Source organism: Macrobrachium rosenbergii, chromosome 55 (genome assembly GCF_040412425.1).
Source record: "Macrobrachium rosenbergii isolate ZJJX-2024 chromosome 55, ASM4041242v1, whole genome shotgun sequence".
Taxonomy (NCBI): Eukaryota; Metazoa; Arthropoda; class Malacostraca; order Decapoda; family Palaemonidae; genus Macrobrachium; species Macrobrachium rosenbergii.
Window position 1 is genome coordinate 38772175 of NC_089795.1, and position 15074 is coordinate 38787248.

Here is a 15074-nt window from a genome sequence, read left to right on the forward strand (position 1 = left end):
ATATCTCAATGATGAGGCACTCACTTGAACAAAATCTACAAAAAAGTTGGTTTAATTCTCTTTTGCTATCCTTTCATCAATACAGTATCTTTTGAATATGCACAGTAATGTATATAGATATGATGAAATGTCAAAACACATCCTACATGGAATGTCAGCAAATTATATGCATTATTTTCCATTTACTCAGTTTACACAAAAAATGATATGTATGTGAATTAAAACAAAGACTTAGTTAAAAATTCATGGTAAGCAATGCTATTTGGTGATAACAGCCAGCATGAACACATAACCTTCTAACTAAATGACGTCAGTTTCATGTAGTTTTGTAGTGCTGCTCAATAATTTATGCAAACTATTATCAATTTGTTGTCATTAAATTACTTGTGTCACTCATCCAGCCATTTTATTTTTATCTATGGATCTCAAGGATTTTTTAAGGACTACAGACATTTGCAAAGGGTGTCATTTATAGATATGAGAATTTTTTTAAAGACTTCAAAAGAAATTTACAAAGGGTGATACAGGTGGCCACCTGAAGGGGTTGACAGGTAAGTCATAGAACATATAAATCTATTACAGTAATACAAATTCTTATGTTCAAGATCAAAGATTAAAAGCATACAAAGGTCAAGCTTGAATTATGTTCCTTGTTATCTGTAAAATACAAAAAATCTACATTATAAATGCATGAACCTTACAGAATCAAATCGAGCAAATTTGTCACATTTACTCAACATACATTGTTAAAATACACTGCTTGAAATCAAAATGGCAAATAAAACAATTTTTCTGAGGTATATATTTATATAAAATAAACATCAAAATATATGGAAACATTAAAGAGCAAGCAAAAGTTTACAGCAATTTTATTTCATTTTACAAAATTTATTCACGCTAGTTGACCACCCTCCAGCAACCACCTCACACTTGAATGCCTATTATACAAAAGCTCTACCATTACTGTAGAGCTATAGGCTTGATCAGGAGTAGGAGCTTATCTATTGATAATATAAGTTTATAAAACAGTGCACTTAAAAATGTGATACAGATAGCTATTGATTAACCAAATCTTCACAATACCAGATGGTAATGTGACTTCATTACAACTAGGTTAAAAATCTTGGCTCACCCTCTTCCACAGCAAACAAACAGCAATCTTGATATCATAGGGAATTTGTCAAAGGAAATGAACAGTGCTGACATGATTCTCATCAAAGATGAATTAAATAATGTGAGTGCAGCCCACATCTTCCTAGACAATTAATATTTAATAAAAATTAAGGGGGGTGAGCTTCTTTAAATAAATATATCTTGCCTTACGAATAAAAGGAACAATTTCCCAATATAATTATTTTCAGTTTAAATCATGAATATGGCTAAACACACACAAAATGTAAAATAACACACCAAGCATACTTTTATTCACGCTCATCACAGATTTCATAATTCCTGGCATACAGCACCTTGATCATGTCTAAAACTTAAGGGAAAATAAAACATTATGCTAGTATTACCTGCTCATTAAAAATAAGTCTAATCACAGTTGATGATTTCATTCTCTCTCTTGCTTCATAAATCACTTAAATGTAATAGTAATATAAAAATACAACACCCTCTTCAATCCTCTTGCTCCAACTTAAAACATGATTATTGGATATCATCACAAAACTAAGATTATAGTTAAAAAATTTCACTGGACTCTTTGAAAAACTCAGAAGATACTATGATTCCTTTGATATAAACTAGTTATATTATTTTCAACAGAACCAATAAATTTAAAAGCATATTCTAAAAGCTACTAAATAACTGTAAAATCTGTTTACTAGATCCCTTTCTTTCTATTTTGATATAATGACATGTACGACATATCAAAAACTTAAAAGGCAATAGGCTACACTTAAAAGTCCTGAATCCTGATGTGTCACAGCCTGACTGCTAAGAAAAAAGAAGGGTACTACTATGTAAATTTGCCCAGATGAATAAAATGCTCAAATAGCATCACTGCCTATGATGGCAATAAAGTTCCTATATATATATAATATACTTATGAAAACAATATATATATATATATATATATATATATATATATATATATATATATAAAGAATTATCTTTTCATCATTTAATAGCCATATACTGTACTCATAAATTGATACACTTGAAAGTCATTTTTTTTTGCACAGTTATAAAAAGCAAAAGATAATAAAATTACATTAGTTATTAACTGATCATCAAAACCTACATACAACCTAGACCTATCAACCATTATGTCAAAAGCATCAACATTAAGAATATTTCTATGCACATTACAGAAAATTAAAACTATTTGTCTGCCAATGGAAGATATCTGTCCACAAGATTTTTCCAGATCATAATCTACAATTTTATTATCAAAGGTGCTCTCTCCTAGATATTCCTTTACTTTTCTTTGAAACTGTATATAAAAACAGTGAAAAACATGGTACAGTATATGAAAACAGGAAAAAATTATAAAGTATGATATGCAATATCCTAAGTGTACAATGTCATAAAGGATACCATCCAACAACTTTAATATACTGTAGTTATATTAAAATGATGATCCAAGAGTTATATTTTACTATTTTCTCATCAAACTACTGTCAAAAATTTCATATGCAATCAGAAAAACCAAGAATATTTTTATCAAATGTTAATTAGCTATTTGAATTTGAGTAGGTTTGGAGCTAAATAATGGTTGTATAAAATGTTAGCCTAGATATGTGAATGGTCTTCATACTTTCATCCTGACATTTCATGTTTGGTTGATTTTTGATGAAAACATGAAAGTCCTGCAAAAGGCTTGCTGAAAACACCACAGCTAGCAATGAAGGTAGCGCAATGGTCATGTCAATTCGAAATTAAGTAATATTGGAGTTAGATTTGGTAATTAGAGGAACTTAACAAGTTCCTAATTAGAATGCTAATTCTAGGGATGGCAGCTTATCTACCGGGTAGATTAGATTACTATCTCCAAAATTTAAGACCACATTTTACAGTTATATACATTATATCATCTGTTTACTTTCTTCTGCCATTCTTAAAGAATGTACACTATCAATATACACAGCATACTTAACGAAAATCAATTTCTTATACTGTACACTGATTCCATAATCTGTACAGAAATTTATCATCAATGACTTCATATAAGTTCTTCCCGAGTTATCAACTTTTTTGTATCTACATTACCTAGTCCCAAGTCTCAGGTCTATATGCAATCCTAACTTTTTCTTACTACTTTAATTGTTCCTTTACATGTTACGCTTGACTTTTTTGCAGGGTTTTTAGGCATTTGCAAGAAATTATTGTTTCTTTTTTCTTTCTCAAAATCCACTTTATCACATTTATCCACCTATGACTTACAACATATACTTGCCAAGTCAAGATTACTTCTGTTTTATACTAAACGACTACTTTAATTTTAGCTTCTGGATGAAAAGCATTACACTGCAGAAAATAGCTATAATAATGGAGGAAGATTAAGAGAGAAAGGCCATGTAAAAAGAAACATCAAGACCAAGGAAAATGTATAAAAAACTTAACCAAGACATCTATTTTCTAAATAACATGTAATTATCATATTTATAAAGTAATTAATTTTATACCAAAACATTTTCAAAATACTATTCACATGCTGTGTCACAGGTCAATAAAGTGTCAATGAAGATGGAACATTACATTCATTTCATCATCCAAACTTACTATAAATGCTGCTATAATATCATAGCAGTTATAAAAATATTTTTAAGTATACTATATGAATCATGTGTTCTAACAATGCCTCATACTTCCATACAGTGATACTGCCCACAATATACCGTCTGAATTTTATTGTAGGCAAAGCTAAAGGTTTTCTGCAATGGCCCTTCAGATCCCGGATGTACAGCTTTCTGTCTTTCAGTTTTCATTTGTTCCCTTTGGATTCTTCCCATCTGCTTTCTAATACCTTCACTTTGCTTTGGTCCAATTTTCACCATTCACTCACAATCAAATTTTCTAGACCAACCTATATGGGTCTAGCAGTGTAACTCAGTGGTCTGGTTAAGTATTTTACAAAAACTATGACACCTTGTACTTCATAGGGATGCCTAAATTAGACTCAGTAGTCTGCTCAACCAACTACTGTTTTCATTTAATCCTGAAAGCACAACTGTTCTATATTGCAACTGGGTCCAATTGTCAAGTAAAGTACTTAAAATCTTAAAAGAAAATATTAATGCTCACTAACGTACCAATTCATAGTTAAGTTTATATATACTCTTACCTGTGTACAAGAAATGGTTACAGGTATGGGCAAAGCACCATGAATAAGGGATAAGCCACCATCTCAATTACTACAGCTCTCCAATATTTTACTACTATATGATTCGTATTCCAATTGCTGGAAGGAATGATATGAAAACAACAAATGTTTGCTTAACTTTGTTAGACCTACTGTGCGACTTCTCCACTTTTATCATTCAAGCAATTTCTACATAAATGCTGGTAAAAATTCATATCCTTAAAAGAAGGAATTAACCCAGGAACTTAGTTCTTTAACCATGATGACCTACAAAGCCTATGAAACAAAAAATTTAACCAAATGACTTCTTACATGAGGAGAAAGGCAAACACACCTCTTGTTTCCTAATACTTTGTTTTCAGCATATCCACAGAAACTTGTAACTCATGCCCGAATGGCTGTTCTTACTTAATTTTCAAGTTATTTCTAGCCAAGAAAAACATCCACTACATTATTATTCAACTTGAGAAAATACCGTATGGCTAAGCTGAAAATAGCTCACTAATTTATAATCAGTTGCAGGACATTTTCCAACTTGTAGAGCAAACGAAACAAGGAGATGCCTTCTGGTTATGAAGTTGCCTAACTGTCTCTACTGATATAGTCTATATTAATTCAAATAAATAAATACTTTGAGTTGTGTCACATTGAACTATTCAGTTTTTCTATGATGTGATTATCTCCAAAGACTTCTTCCTCCTTTATCTATCACAAATCATTTCACCCCAAATTAGCTCTAGCCATAGTCACACACACACACATGCAAAAACATCTTTACTTGGTGTTGAGACCCTTTATGACGGAGATCCATAAAACCACTCCAATATCAAATCTTTACATACAAGGCAGTAAATGGTCAATGAAGCTCAAGATGCAAAATGGCTAGTGATATGAGAGCAAGGATCTTTAGGAAACAGAGCATTTCAAAAAGTCAGAACCCTGAGATGGCTGAATACAAAAACCTTCCAAATCTACTCAGAAAACTTAATAAAAAATATATATAAAATTTCTAAGTGGTTATCCAACCAAATTCTCATCAGAAAAAAAAAAAAAAAAAAAAAAAAAAAAAAAAAGGACAGTTTCCAACATGAGCAGATATCATATACCATACTGTATTCTTCAAAAGCAGGAAGGTACAAGATACTGATTCATCAATCATTAACAAGAAGTTTACGCCAGGTCAAGAGATGATCATTGTCCATCTTCATTATCTGTGTGCGCTCAAAAGCTTTTGGTCCCAATATGAAAATCATGATTATGGTCATTGATCAACATGGTTGAAGTTAATGGTTGATATCTAAAGAGAACTTCAAGGCAATGCAAAAAAAAAACCTGGTTCAAGACAATCAAAGAAAACTTTGATGACACCATATTGGTGATGGACAGAACTAAGAGAAATTTGTAAGAAAAAATTAGCTGCTTGGCAGTGATGAGTTAGATATTGTTCTCACACAAATGATCCATTAAAATTTGGGGAGATGAATGATTATCTGCACCTGAAACAACTGCTTACCAAGTGAAACTAAATAGTTTGTGAATGTAACAGACATGAAAATACAGTGATTTTTCAACTTGGTGAATCTTCACTTCAATAAAAGTTACGTGTTTAGAAAAAACATCAACATAAGAGAACGATGTTGCAGCAAGTGAGGCAGTAGCCTATTTGGTTCTTGAGGAAGCTCATCCTAACCATGTTACCTCTTCTAGTATGCTGAAGGCCATTTGAGTTAATACGACACTTAGTTCTCTCTCTCTCTAAAAGCTGCAGATAAAGCTTAGGTAAAAGCAGTAAAATGTCCCTAGATAGGCAAACAACCAGCATTCAAGTTGCACAAACATGGCTACATACTGTTTTAAGCAACTGAAGATTTAAATGAAACACTTTGCTACAGTTCTGCTTTCCTTAGGGTTGAAAAGTCACTTGTGTAAGTTCAATTAAAGTGAATAACTTCTTGACACCAACCATTCTTCGCAGTTTATTGGGGAAATGTGATTATCATAAACTCTTACTCCTTTGTTTCAAACTACTGAAAAATTAATTAAAGTCGTTTCTTCAAATAATCAACCAAAGGCTTGAGAAAAAGAATGAAAACTGTCAACTTTAAAATGTATGGAAAATTACAGAAAAACAACAGAAGAGTTCTAAAATTTTCCCACACAACCTACACAATAGAGGAAAAATCATTTACTCATATTTAAAAAAGTCTGAACACTCTTTTGAATTAGTTCGTGAAAATGTTGACTACTAAAAAAAATATATTGTACTATTACGATACTTAATACTGCATCACTTTACAAAATATGCTGTACGGATCCTATTTCTTTTTTTAAAGTCCAGATGTTGATTATAGTTTGAGAATTTTTCTTATAATATGAAAAATAGAATCAATTAAACCAATTAGAAAATTCAACTGCAAGAAATTTCGTGTTTTATGCTATTTTCTGAGCATTTTGTCTAAATCATTATAAAATATTTCATTATGTTTACTATCAGCATATAATCTGTATACTACAGTAGAGAGCTTTCTGTTAAAAGAATGTTATTTTACATAAAGAAAAACACATGTAGGTAGAGTTTGGCATATCTAATATCAGATTATCATTTGTATAAAGATCTTTCTGTTAAAGGAAAGAATGTTATTTTAAATTAGCAAATAAGATATAATTACCAAAAATATCATAAATAATTTATAATTTCCTTACACTAAATACAGTTAGCTTCATTGAAGGATGGTTACATGCACTGGTATATGGGGTTTGGTTGGCACGCCTGCAACGCCAAATGCTGAGCAGACCAGTGCAAGATAAACTTCTAAATCTTACGTGCCAATTTTCACTTTATCACCAAAAATGTCAAATTGAAAAATAGAACGTTTTTACAGATATGAAGGACAATTCAGATATACCAAATAAGGGGATTTGTTATTTTTATAAGTAAATGGTTTAGAAGGAGTCATAGGCCTAGAACAAGTGGTGACTGATAATGACATGTGACCAGAGTTAATGGTGTTTTGGGGATTGCACTAAATACCAAGATGTGAATAGCATTCGTACACTGAAACTGGCTAGAGAAACTGCTTTTACTGAATATAAGGGACAAACGTAACTTACTGTTGTTTTTCTTTAATTATGTTCAAAAGAATCTATTGACTTATCTTTGATGTTCTTCTTAATTATATTCAAAAACATTTATTAAAGTTTTATTAGTTAATATTATCTACCAGCTATTACTGAAGTTAAATCTATATTGAAATACATTACTTTTTTTATTACTGTTTTATGTTGCCATGAAGACAGAAATTTTTCTCTTAAGGAGTGAATAATTCAGTCCTCAAGCATATAGGCTCAGAATTAGGCCAAATGGACAATTTTAGGAGGCCATTCAGCACTGTAATGATTAATTATATATTTGCATAATGAATGTAAAAAAAATACATTATTGATTATAAAAATATGATGGTGCAAATCCTTCAATAATAATCACATACTGCATATTACAAGATACCTCACTTTTCACAGATAAAGTAAAGGATCAATAGGCCTAGGAAAACATTTATAGGTTAATATTCAACATTTTCTATATTTTGTTTATGACAAATAAACAAAATGTAATTAATAGTTTTTTATGAACGGTGTACAGTATATGCAAAAACTATAGGTCTACAAATTTTGAGTGCTAAAATAAACCATCTTCAGATAAAAAAAAAAAAAAAAATTGGTGTAGGCTGAGCCACAAGTAAAAGACCAATACCAATTCTCAAAGAAAAAACATGTTAAAGAACAAGAATAATTTTGATTTCCTTTAAATGGAATGTTATTTAGCTTGGCTATCAGGATACTGATTGCCTGCTTATCTATTAGCAAGTGACTTGTTTGTTTGTTTTAGATTAAGCCTGCCTTGTGCAAGTACGGGCTCTTGCTCTAGGGCAACTTGTAACTGAGTTACTGAGAGTCTCAGTCATCGTGGCACATCATGTGCCTTTGTCGCATGGCCAATAGTTGCCAGATACCACTTGCTAAATACTGCCATTTGCAACTGATGCAATATTTTGTAACCCAACTGTACAACTAAGGAAACTTAAGTAGAGGGGAAACACATTATTTACAAAAGTATAATAATGTACTGAATCCCATTTTTAAAAACTTGTGGAAGTCTAAAACATTAAAAAAACTTTAATTTCTAAAAGTCTTCAAAAGTACAAGCAGACAACAGAGTTTAACTTAAGCTAAAAACAACAAATGGAAAGCTTGATGTACTGTATTTGGATCTAGTTTTACGACAGAAATCTACTATGATCAAGTACACTCGAGTCCGTTTCATGCTGTTAGCCTCTGATTTAAAGTGACCAGATACAAAACACAAACAAATGCAAATAAAACATGCTAGTTTAAAAAAAATGGTACTGGTATTCATGTACATCTCAAGAAGGCTGATCTGCAAAAATTTTCAAAATTCTCAGAGCAGTTTTATAAGTAAGAGAAATTTAAGTACTATATTTCCATCTAAAAAAATAAAGACATAACTGGTTACTATTTAATTCATTCCTAACACACTCAAAATTTACATTGTATATTACAATACAATACAATACGGTAAAATTTAAGTTTTGGATAAATGTATGAAAACCAGACAGATAAGACATGCAATAAAAACTGATGGAATTTGCTTATCTGAGGAACAACAACCAGTCCACCTTATACAGTAGTTTGCAGATCTGATGCTTACGAATTGGGCAATTAACCAAGTAAGAAAACTTAATGCCTGAAGGAATAATAACTGGATATTTGTTGAATGGCCCCTAATACTGACATATCCTAATTCATAACCTAGAGCCCCTAATATTGACATATCTTAACTCATCACCTGTGTGCTACAAAGAAATATACTCTCTCTTCAGAATCATACCACTCTTTCAAAATATAATAATTTATAAATATATCACTACCAGAGCAAGTACTGAAAGGAATGGCTATGTTTGTAATATCATGACATGGCACAAAAATGTTATGAAAAATAATTACTGTTAAAACAAAAAATCCTTTTCCTGTATCAGTAATAACTGCCCAGCTTTGTACAGTACACTGCAAGATCTGTGGTGTAATACTTTAGTATTAGTGAAACAACAAAATGAATAATCATGATTGGAATCCCCAGTCAAATACTTACTAAAATGATTCAATAAAAAGGGCTATTTCCCGAGTGTACTTTCTTATTCAGGATTGTGGGGCATTGTACCAATAGGATGATGATAGTCAGGGCCATGAATTTCTGGTGTGTAAGTCAATAAAACAATCATAACCCAAATATGTAAAAGGCACATATATAAAATAACAAACACTCTAGCAATTGGATACCGTCTCAAGAACACTCCTAATCTAACAGAAAATTTATCTAAAGTAGAATATGCTCGTTTTACTCGACGAGCCATGCCACCATCAAATGGAGACTCCACAAGGAAACTTGGTACACGACTTCTGACTGAAAATGAAAAGAATGAGGAATTGTATATTCCAAAAGAGCATCCTGATCAATTTTAATGATCAATACTTAATTTATAAAACTCCACTGTACTTAAAGGCCGTAATGATAATTTTTTATACAATACTTTAAATAAGAATACTATAATACCAATTCTAATTCTAAAATTTTTGCTCATTGTAATGTTAGTGTGTGGTAATATCTAACAAATTAATCATACCAAATACAAAAAATCAGTGCTCAGCTATGTCACTGGCTAGTAACCAAGAAAGCTACATCATGATTTCATAATACAAATTCATTCATTGCTGTACTACCACTGGCTAGTAACAAGGAAAGCTATATCATGATTTCATAATACGAAGTCATTCTGTGTTCTATTATGCCAGTATTGTGATGGTTTTCAAAAAATAGCTACTATACCACTACAGTGATGGCTTTCCAAAAATTAAGGAATGAAATAAAAAGGATAATAAAAAGCATTCACAAAATGCTTTTAATTTTCTAAACTACTTAAATACTGGAATTCAACAGAGCAATCATACTTTGTATGTAGGAATGTACAGTATGTATATGCGTGTCTATGCGTATAATTTTAATACAGTAATCAAAATGCCCTCTTAACTTCCCGATTTCAGTTTGGAAATACTTGTGTCACTGTAAGTCTAGATCCAAGGGAATTATTATTATTATTATTGTTGTTATTATTATTTTTCAGAAGATGAACCCTATTCATATGGAACAAGCCTACAGGGGCCATTGACTTGAAATTCAAGCTCCCAAAGAATATGGTGTTCATTGGGAAAAAGTAAGAGGTGGTGAAGGGAAACACAGAAAGAAGAGATCTTCCTTATTATTAAAAAAGAAAAAATAAATTAATATATAGATGAAAATGTATTAAAATGCAAGGAGAATAGTATTATGGTAGTAATGCATTGCATCTTCGGTCTAACTGGCTGAACTTGAACTTTTGAAGTTCCAATTACATAACATCCTCAAGGAAACTGTTTCAGAATTGAGGAATCAAGGACCTCTGGAACTGAGAAGTTCTACAGCGAGGCACATTTACTGCATATTGGTGCTGCTTTACAGCAAATCTGGTTTCCCTCAGCATGAAAAGGGGATCAGAGATCAATTGTGAGTGAGAAAAATCTCAGTTAAAATACAACTTCTAAAAAATTGACAAACAAGGGATCATCCATTGATGGTCCAAGTCATAACTGCTAATATTACAAAACAGAAAAACTACCACCATGAACCACTCTATCTAAAAGAGATAAATCTCTGGTAAAAGCAGACATCCACACCAGAGAACAGAATTCTAGTAAAGGAAGGACAAATGACCTAAAACAGGTTGCAATGATTTTATCGCTGTTATAAATATATGAAGCACTTTGTACAATACCTAACTTTTGTATGACATTTGCTGACACTTTCATTAGATGTTTCTCAAAAGATGCGAGTCAAAAGTTACACCTAGAATAGTTAAAGCTTCAGACTCATTCAGCAGAGTCCCATCCATCTGGAGGGGAGGATGAGGTAGAAAATCTGAACAAGATCTGCTAATCATTGATAATTTCGTTTTACTGGAGTTCAGCCTCATACCCCACTGACTACACCATTCACTAATCCGCCCCATATTCATGTTTGAGACTAAGGGCAGCTTCATTTCGCGTAAGCGGAGACTTTACGACACCCACAAGTGTTGCATCATTGACATACTGAACACATTGGCATACTGAACAATCTTGTTTTTCAGGCCAATGACCATATCACTTGTATATACTGAAAATGACAGTGGACAAAGAACACTACCCTAAGGAACTCCAGACACAATAGGCCTTAGTTCGCCAAAGATTCCATCAACAGCAACTCGTGCTGCCTAACTGTAAGGATATCTTCCTAAAACATATCCACCCACTCCAAGATTCTGAAGTTTATAATTAAGTGCCTTGTGATTCACTAAATCGAAAGCAGCACTAAAATCTACTTGAATTACTCTACACTCAAAACCCTTATCAAGGTTCTCATGCAAATGGCATATCAAATCTACAAGAGCATTGCAGGTACCTAACTGCTTCACTATCAACAAACAATTCTTCAGATTCCTCATACTTATATAGTGGCTTAAAAATAAGTTTTTCTGCAACTTTGGAGGGCACAGGGACAATAGGAATTGGCCTGTAGTTACTGCTGTCTGCAGATATGCCATTCTTTGGAAGAAGCACTGTATTGCTAAGCTTGCACTCATCCGCATGGATACTACATAAAAATCTACGAAACTAGAAAACTTTTTAGAAAACAAATGGAACAAACCATCAGGATCTTCTCTGTCCCAACTATCAAGATTATCAAGAATTTTCTTAACATCCCAAGAGCCAAATGCAAATTTTGTATGAATAGGTTCAGGATCACAAGTATGTGTCAGGGAGGGGGACATCCTCAGCTGATTACTTACTTCAAAAGCTTGATGAAGCAGTTCAGCTTTTTTCTTAGGGGCAGTAACCAATCTACCACCATCTGTTATAGTGGACATATTGAAGATGAGCCAGACCTAAAGACAGATGATGCCAATTTGGTCCACCACAGATGAGGCTGAGTAATTCCTTCAAGTTTCCTCTTTAAGGAACTTACTTTAATTTCTCTCACCTATATAATAAATTCTATTCACAGCACCATTAGGCTCAACAAAAATGGTGTAATTTTCATGTGAAGGATTTCATCTCCATGTGTTGAATTTAGTCTGTTCATCATAGTAAGCTCTTCTGCATGTTCCATCAAACTACGGCTGGTCATTTGTCCTGAATTTAATGACCTTTCTACGGACATACTTCTTCTTGGGATCTGGATTTGATATAGCATTTGAAATATTAAGTGCCTGACAAGCTTCAATAAGGCAATCCCAATTGATTCTAGATTTCAGCCAGACCAATTTTCCAATGGTGGAATTATGAATATACTGATTGACAAATATGTCCATCTCAACGCTGCAGTGATGATGGAAGTGCCTATATACTCTAACACCTTGGACTTGACAGTAGCTGGAACATCTGTGAATATGAGGTCTAATCTATTACCAGAAATATGCGTGAGCTCTTCAATTAGCTGGACAAAATCAGAGGATACACAAAACTCAAGAGTAGACTGGCCAAGTTGATCTGTGGAATCTGAATACAGTAAAGCTACTCGCTGTGCTTTCCACTGCAGCCTCCACAAATAATGAATAAAACTTTTGAATCCTATGATTGAGCCATATTAATCCTCTCCAAGAGACAGCCATATATAGAACTTACTGTAAATCTTAAAACAAAGAATTTCTTGGCAACAACACTAAGATTTTCTGATGATATATAGGTCGTCTGGATCTAGTGTATATTGCCATACCTTGCATATGTGGAATGTTACGACTATAAATAGTCAGGGCCATCAAACCCTAGGATTAAAAACTCAACCTTTGACCTGTTACCACTTACAAGTGTCTCAGATGAAAACATCAAATCGTAGTTATGGGCACAACTCTGGAGATATAAGAAAATTTGACACTGAGCCCCAAATATTTAAGTAAAGTACGCAGCAATTTTTCTTACAGTAATGAGTAGCAGGCCCAGAGTTCAGCTCAATGTCTCCAGGAAGAATTAAAATTTATGAATAGCAGGCCCAAAGTTCAGCTCAATGTCTTCAGGAAGAATTAAAATTAACACCATAATATTAGTAGCAAAACCAATAAATAGACACACAACAACAACATAATAAAAATCAACAGAATAATAATGCAATAAAAAACAACAGTATTTACATTATGTACAAAAATTACATTGAAAGTATAAATAAATCTAATCACATGTCAGTGAAAAAATGCTGGAAGCAACTGATTGATAAGGTGGAACCAGCACATCTTATAAGGCATTTAAGAAACCTGCCAGGTTTGCTACAACAACTGGAGGAGGACAGTCAGGATGGATTTGGAAATTACAGAGAGCTCAGAAGGAAAAGATTGGCTAAAGAAGAAGGCACTTTCCTAATAATCCACCAAGCAACTTTTGCTTTCTCATCAGCCTGTCCTACACTCTTTTCGAAAAACAGGCAAGTGAACAAAAAAAAGAGGAAAAATGCCTGATTGTACCCTTGAGGCAAGGGATCTCAAACCAAAGACCATGGAAAGCCACAGTACAATGGCTATGGCACAGTCTAAGGCTGGAGAACAAGGTTTGTATTCAGAGTAACGTTCTCTTAGAAGGCTTGCCTACCAAGGCTGAAGGGTCCCTTCCACCTACTGGTTTGCTTCCAGAGTGTCCTCCTCCTAGAGGAGTTGCCTGCCAAGACTAAAGAGTCTCTTCTACAATAACTCGTGTAAGCAGGCACGTCACACCCTGAAATGAATGTTGCTAAAGAAAAGCCACATTATCTCAGAAGATATTCTGATGGCTGGGGCAAGATTCAACCTTGCATCCAAGGTATCAGAACAAGGTAACATTAACCACCTACCCATGAAGAGACATTTAAGACTATTCCCACTCATCTGTACATAGATCTGTTGATTTAAAAGGCATTTACTGGAGCATTTACTGCAGTTTGCTCCCAATGTCCATGGGTAATATGTTCCACAACCCTGCGCAGCCCTAAAACCATACACGATTTGCACAGCCCTTATGTAATGGAATACTGTACTATATACATGCTAATCATACAACCTTTAAATGTGCATATAAACCCCATTATACCTTTTATAATAACCAGTATTGGTTATCATATGAAATGAATAAAAAATACATGGATACACTACTTCTTATACCATACATTATCAATGAGTAAAAATTTTGAGCTAAATGTAATTGCAGGATTATGTATGTATGCCACTGTATAGTTAGGAGTGCTAAATGTACATTATCCAGGACTGGAAGAAAAGATCTAACATTATCATCTTTATTGTATTCCATTGTTTTATGCAGTGAAAATCATGAAAAATAACAAAAAACAAAAAATGAGAAATGATATGGGAGAGATGAAAAAGAAAGTGTGTGTGTGTGTACACAGGAGTTTCTTTGTGCAATACTGGAATGCCTCTCTCTCTCTCTCTCTCTCTCTCTCTATGTGATAACCTAATACTTACAATGGTGAAATGGAAATGCTGTAGTGTCATCTGAAACAGTGTGTGGCTCTAAAACACATTAGCCTGGACTTTGAGCAATGATCTAGCATTATCATTTTTATTGTTTTTCACAATTTTATTCTGTGAAAATTACATCAAAACACAAGGAAATAAAAAAATTGAGAAAAAGAGGGGAGAGG

General features: G+C 33.0%; 1 protein-coding gene across 9 annotated transcripts in view; it reads right to left on the bottom strand.

Moving 5' to 3' along the window:
* Positions 1-787: 787 nt before the first annotated feature.
* LOC136835142 (golgin subfamily A member 5-like) overlaps positions 788-15074 on the bottom strand; it is a 346357-nt gene continuing 332070 nt past the window's right edge. For 5 of the 9 annotated variants that reach the window (XM_067098347.1, XM_067098348.1, XM_067098345.1 and 2 more), the window contains one exon: positions 788-9785. In XM_067098347.1, the coding sequence (XP_066954448.1) occupies positions 9517-9785 (269 nt within the window). In that variant the 3' untranslated portion in view covers positions 788-9516. The remainder of the gene's footprint in view (positions 9786-15074) is intronic. The other 4 variants (XR_010851996.1, XR_010851993.1, XR_010851997.1 and 1 more) reach the window with 1 other exon arrangement.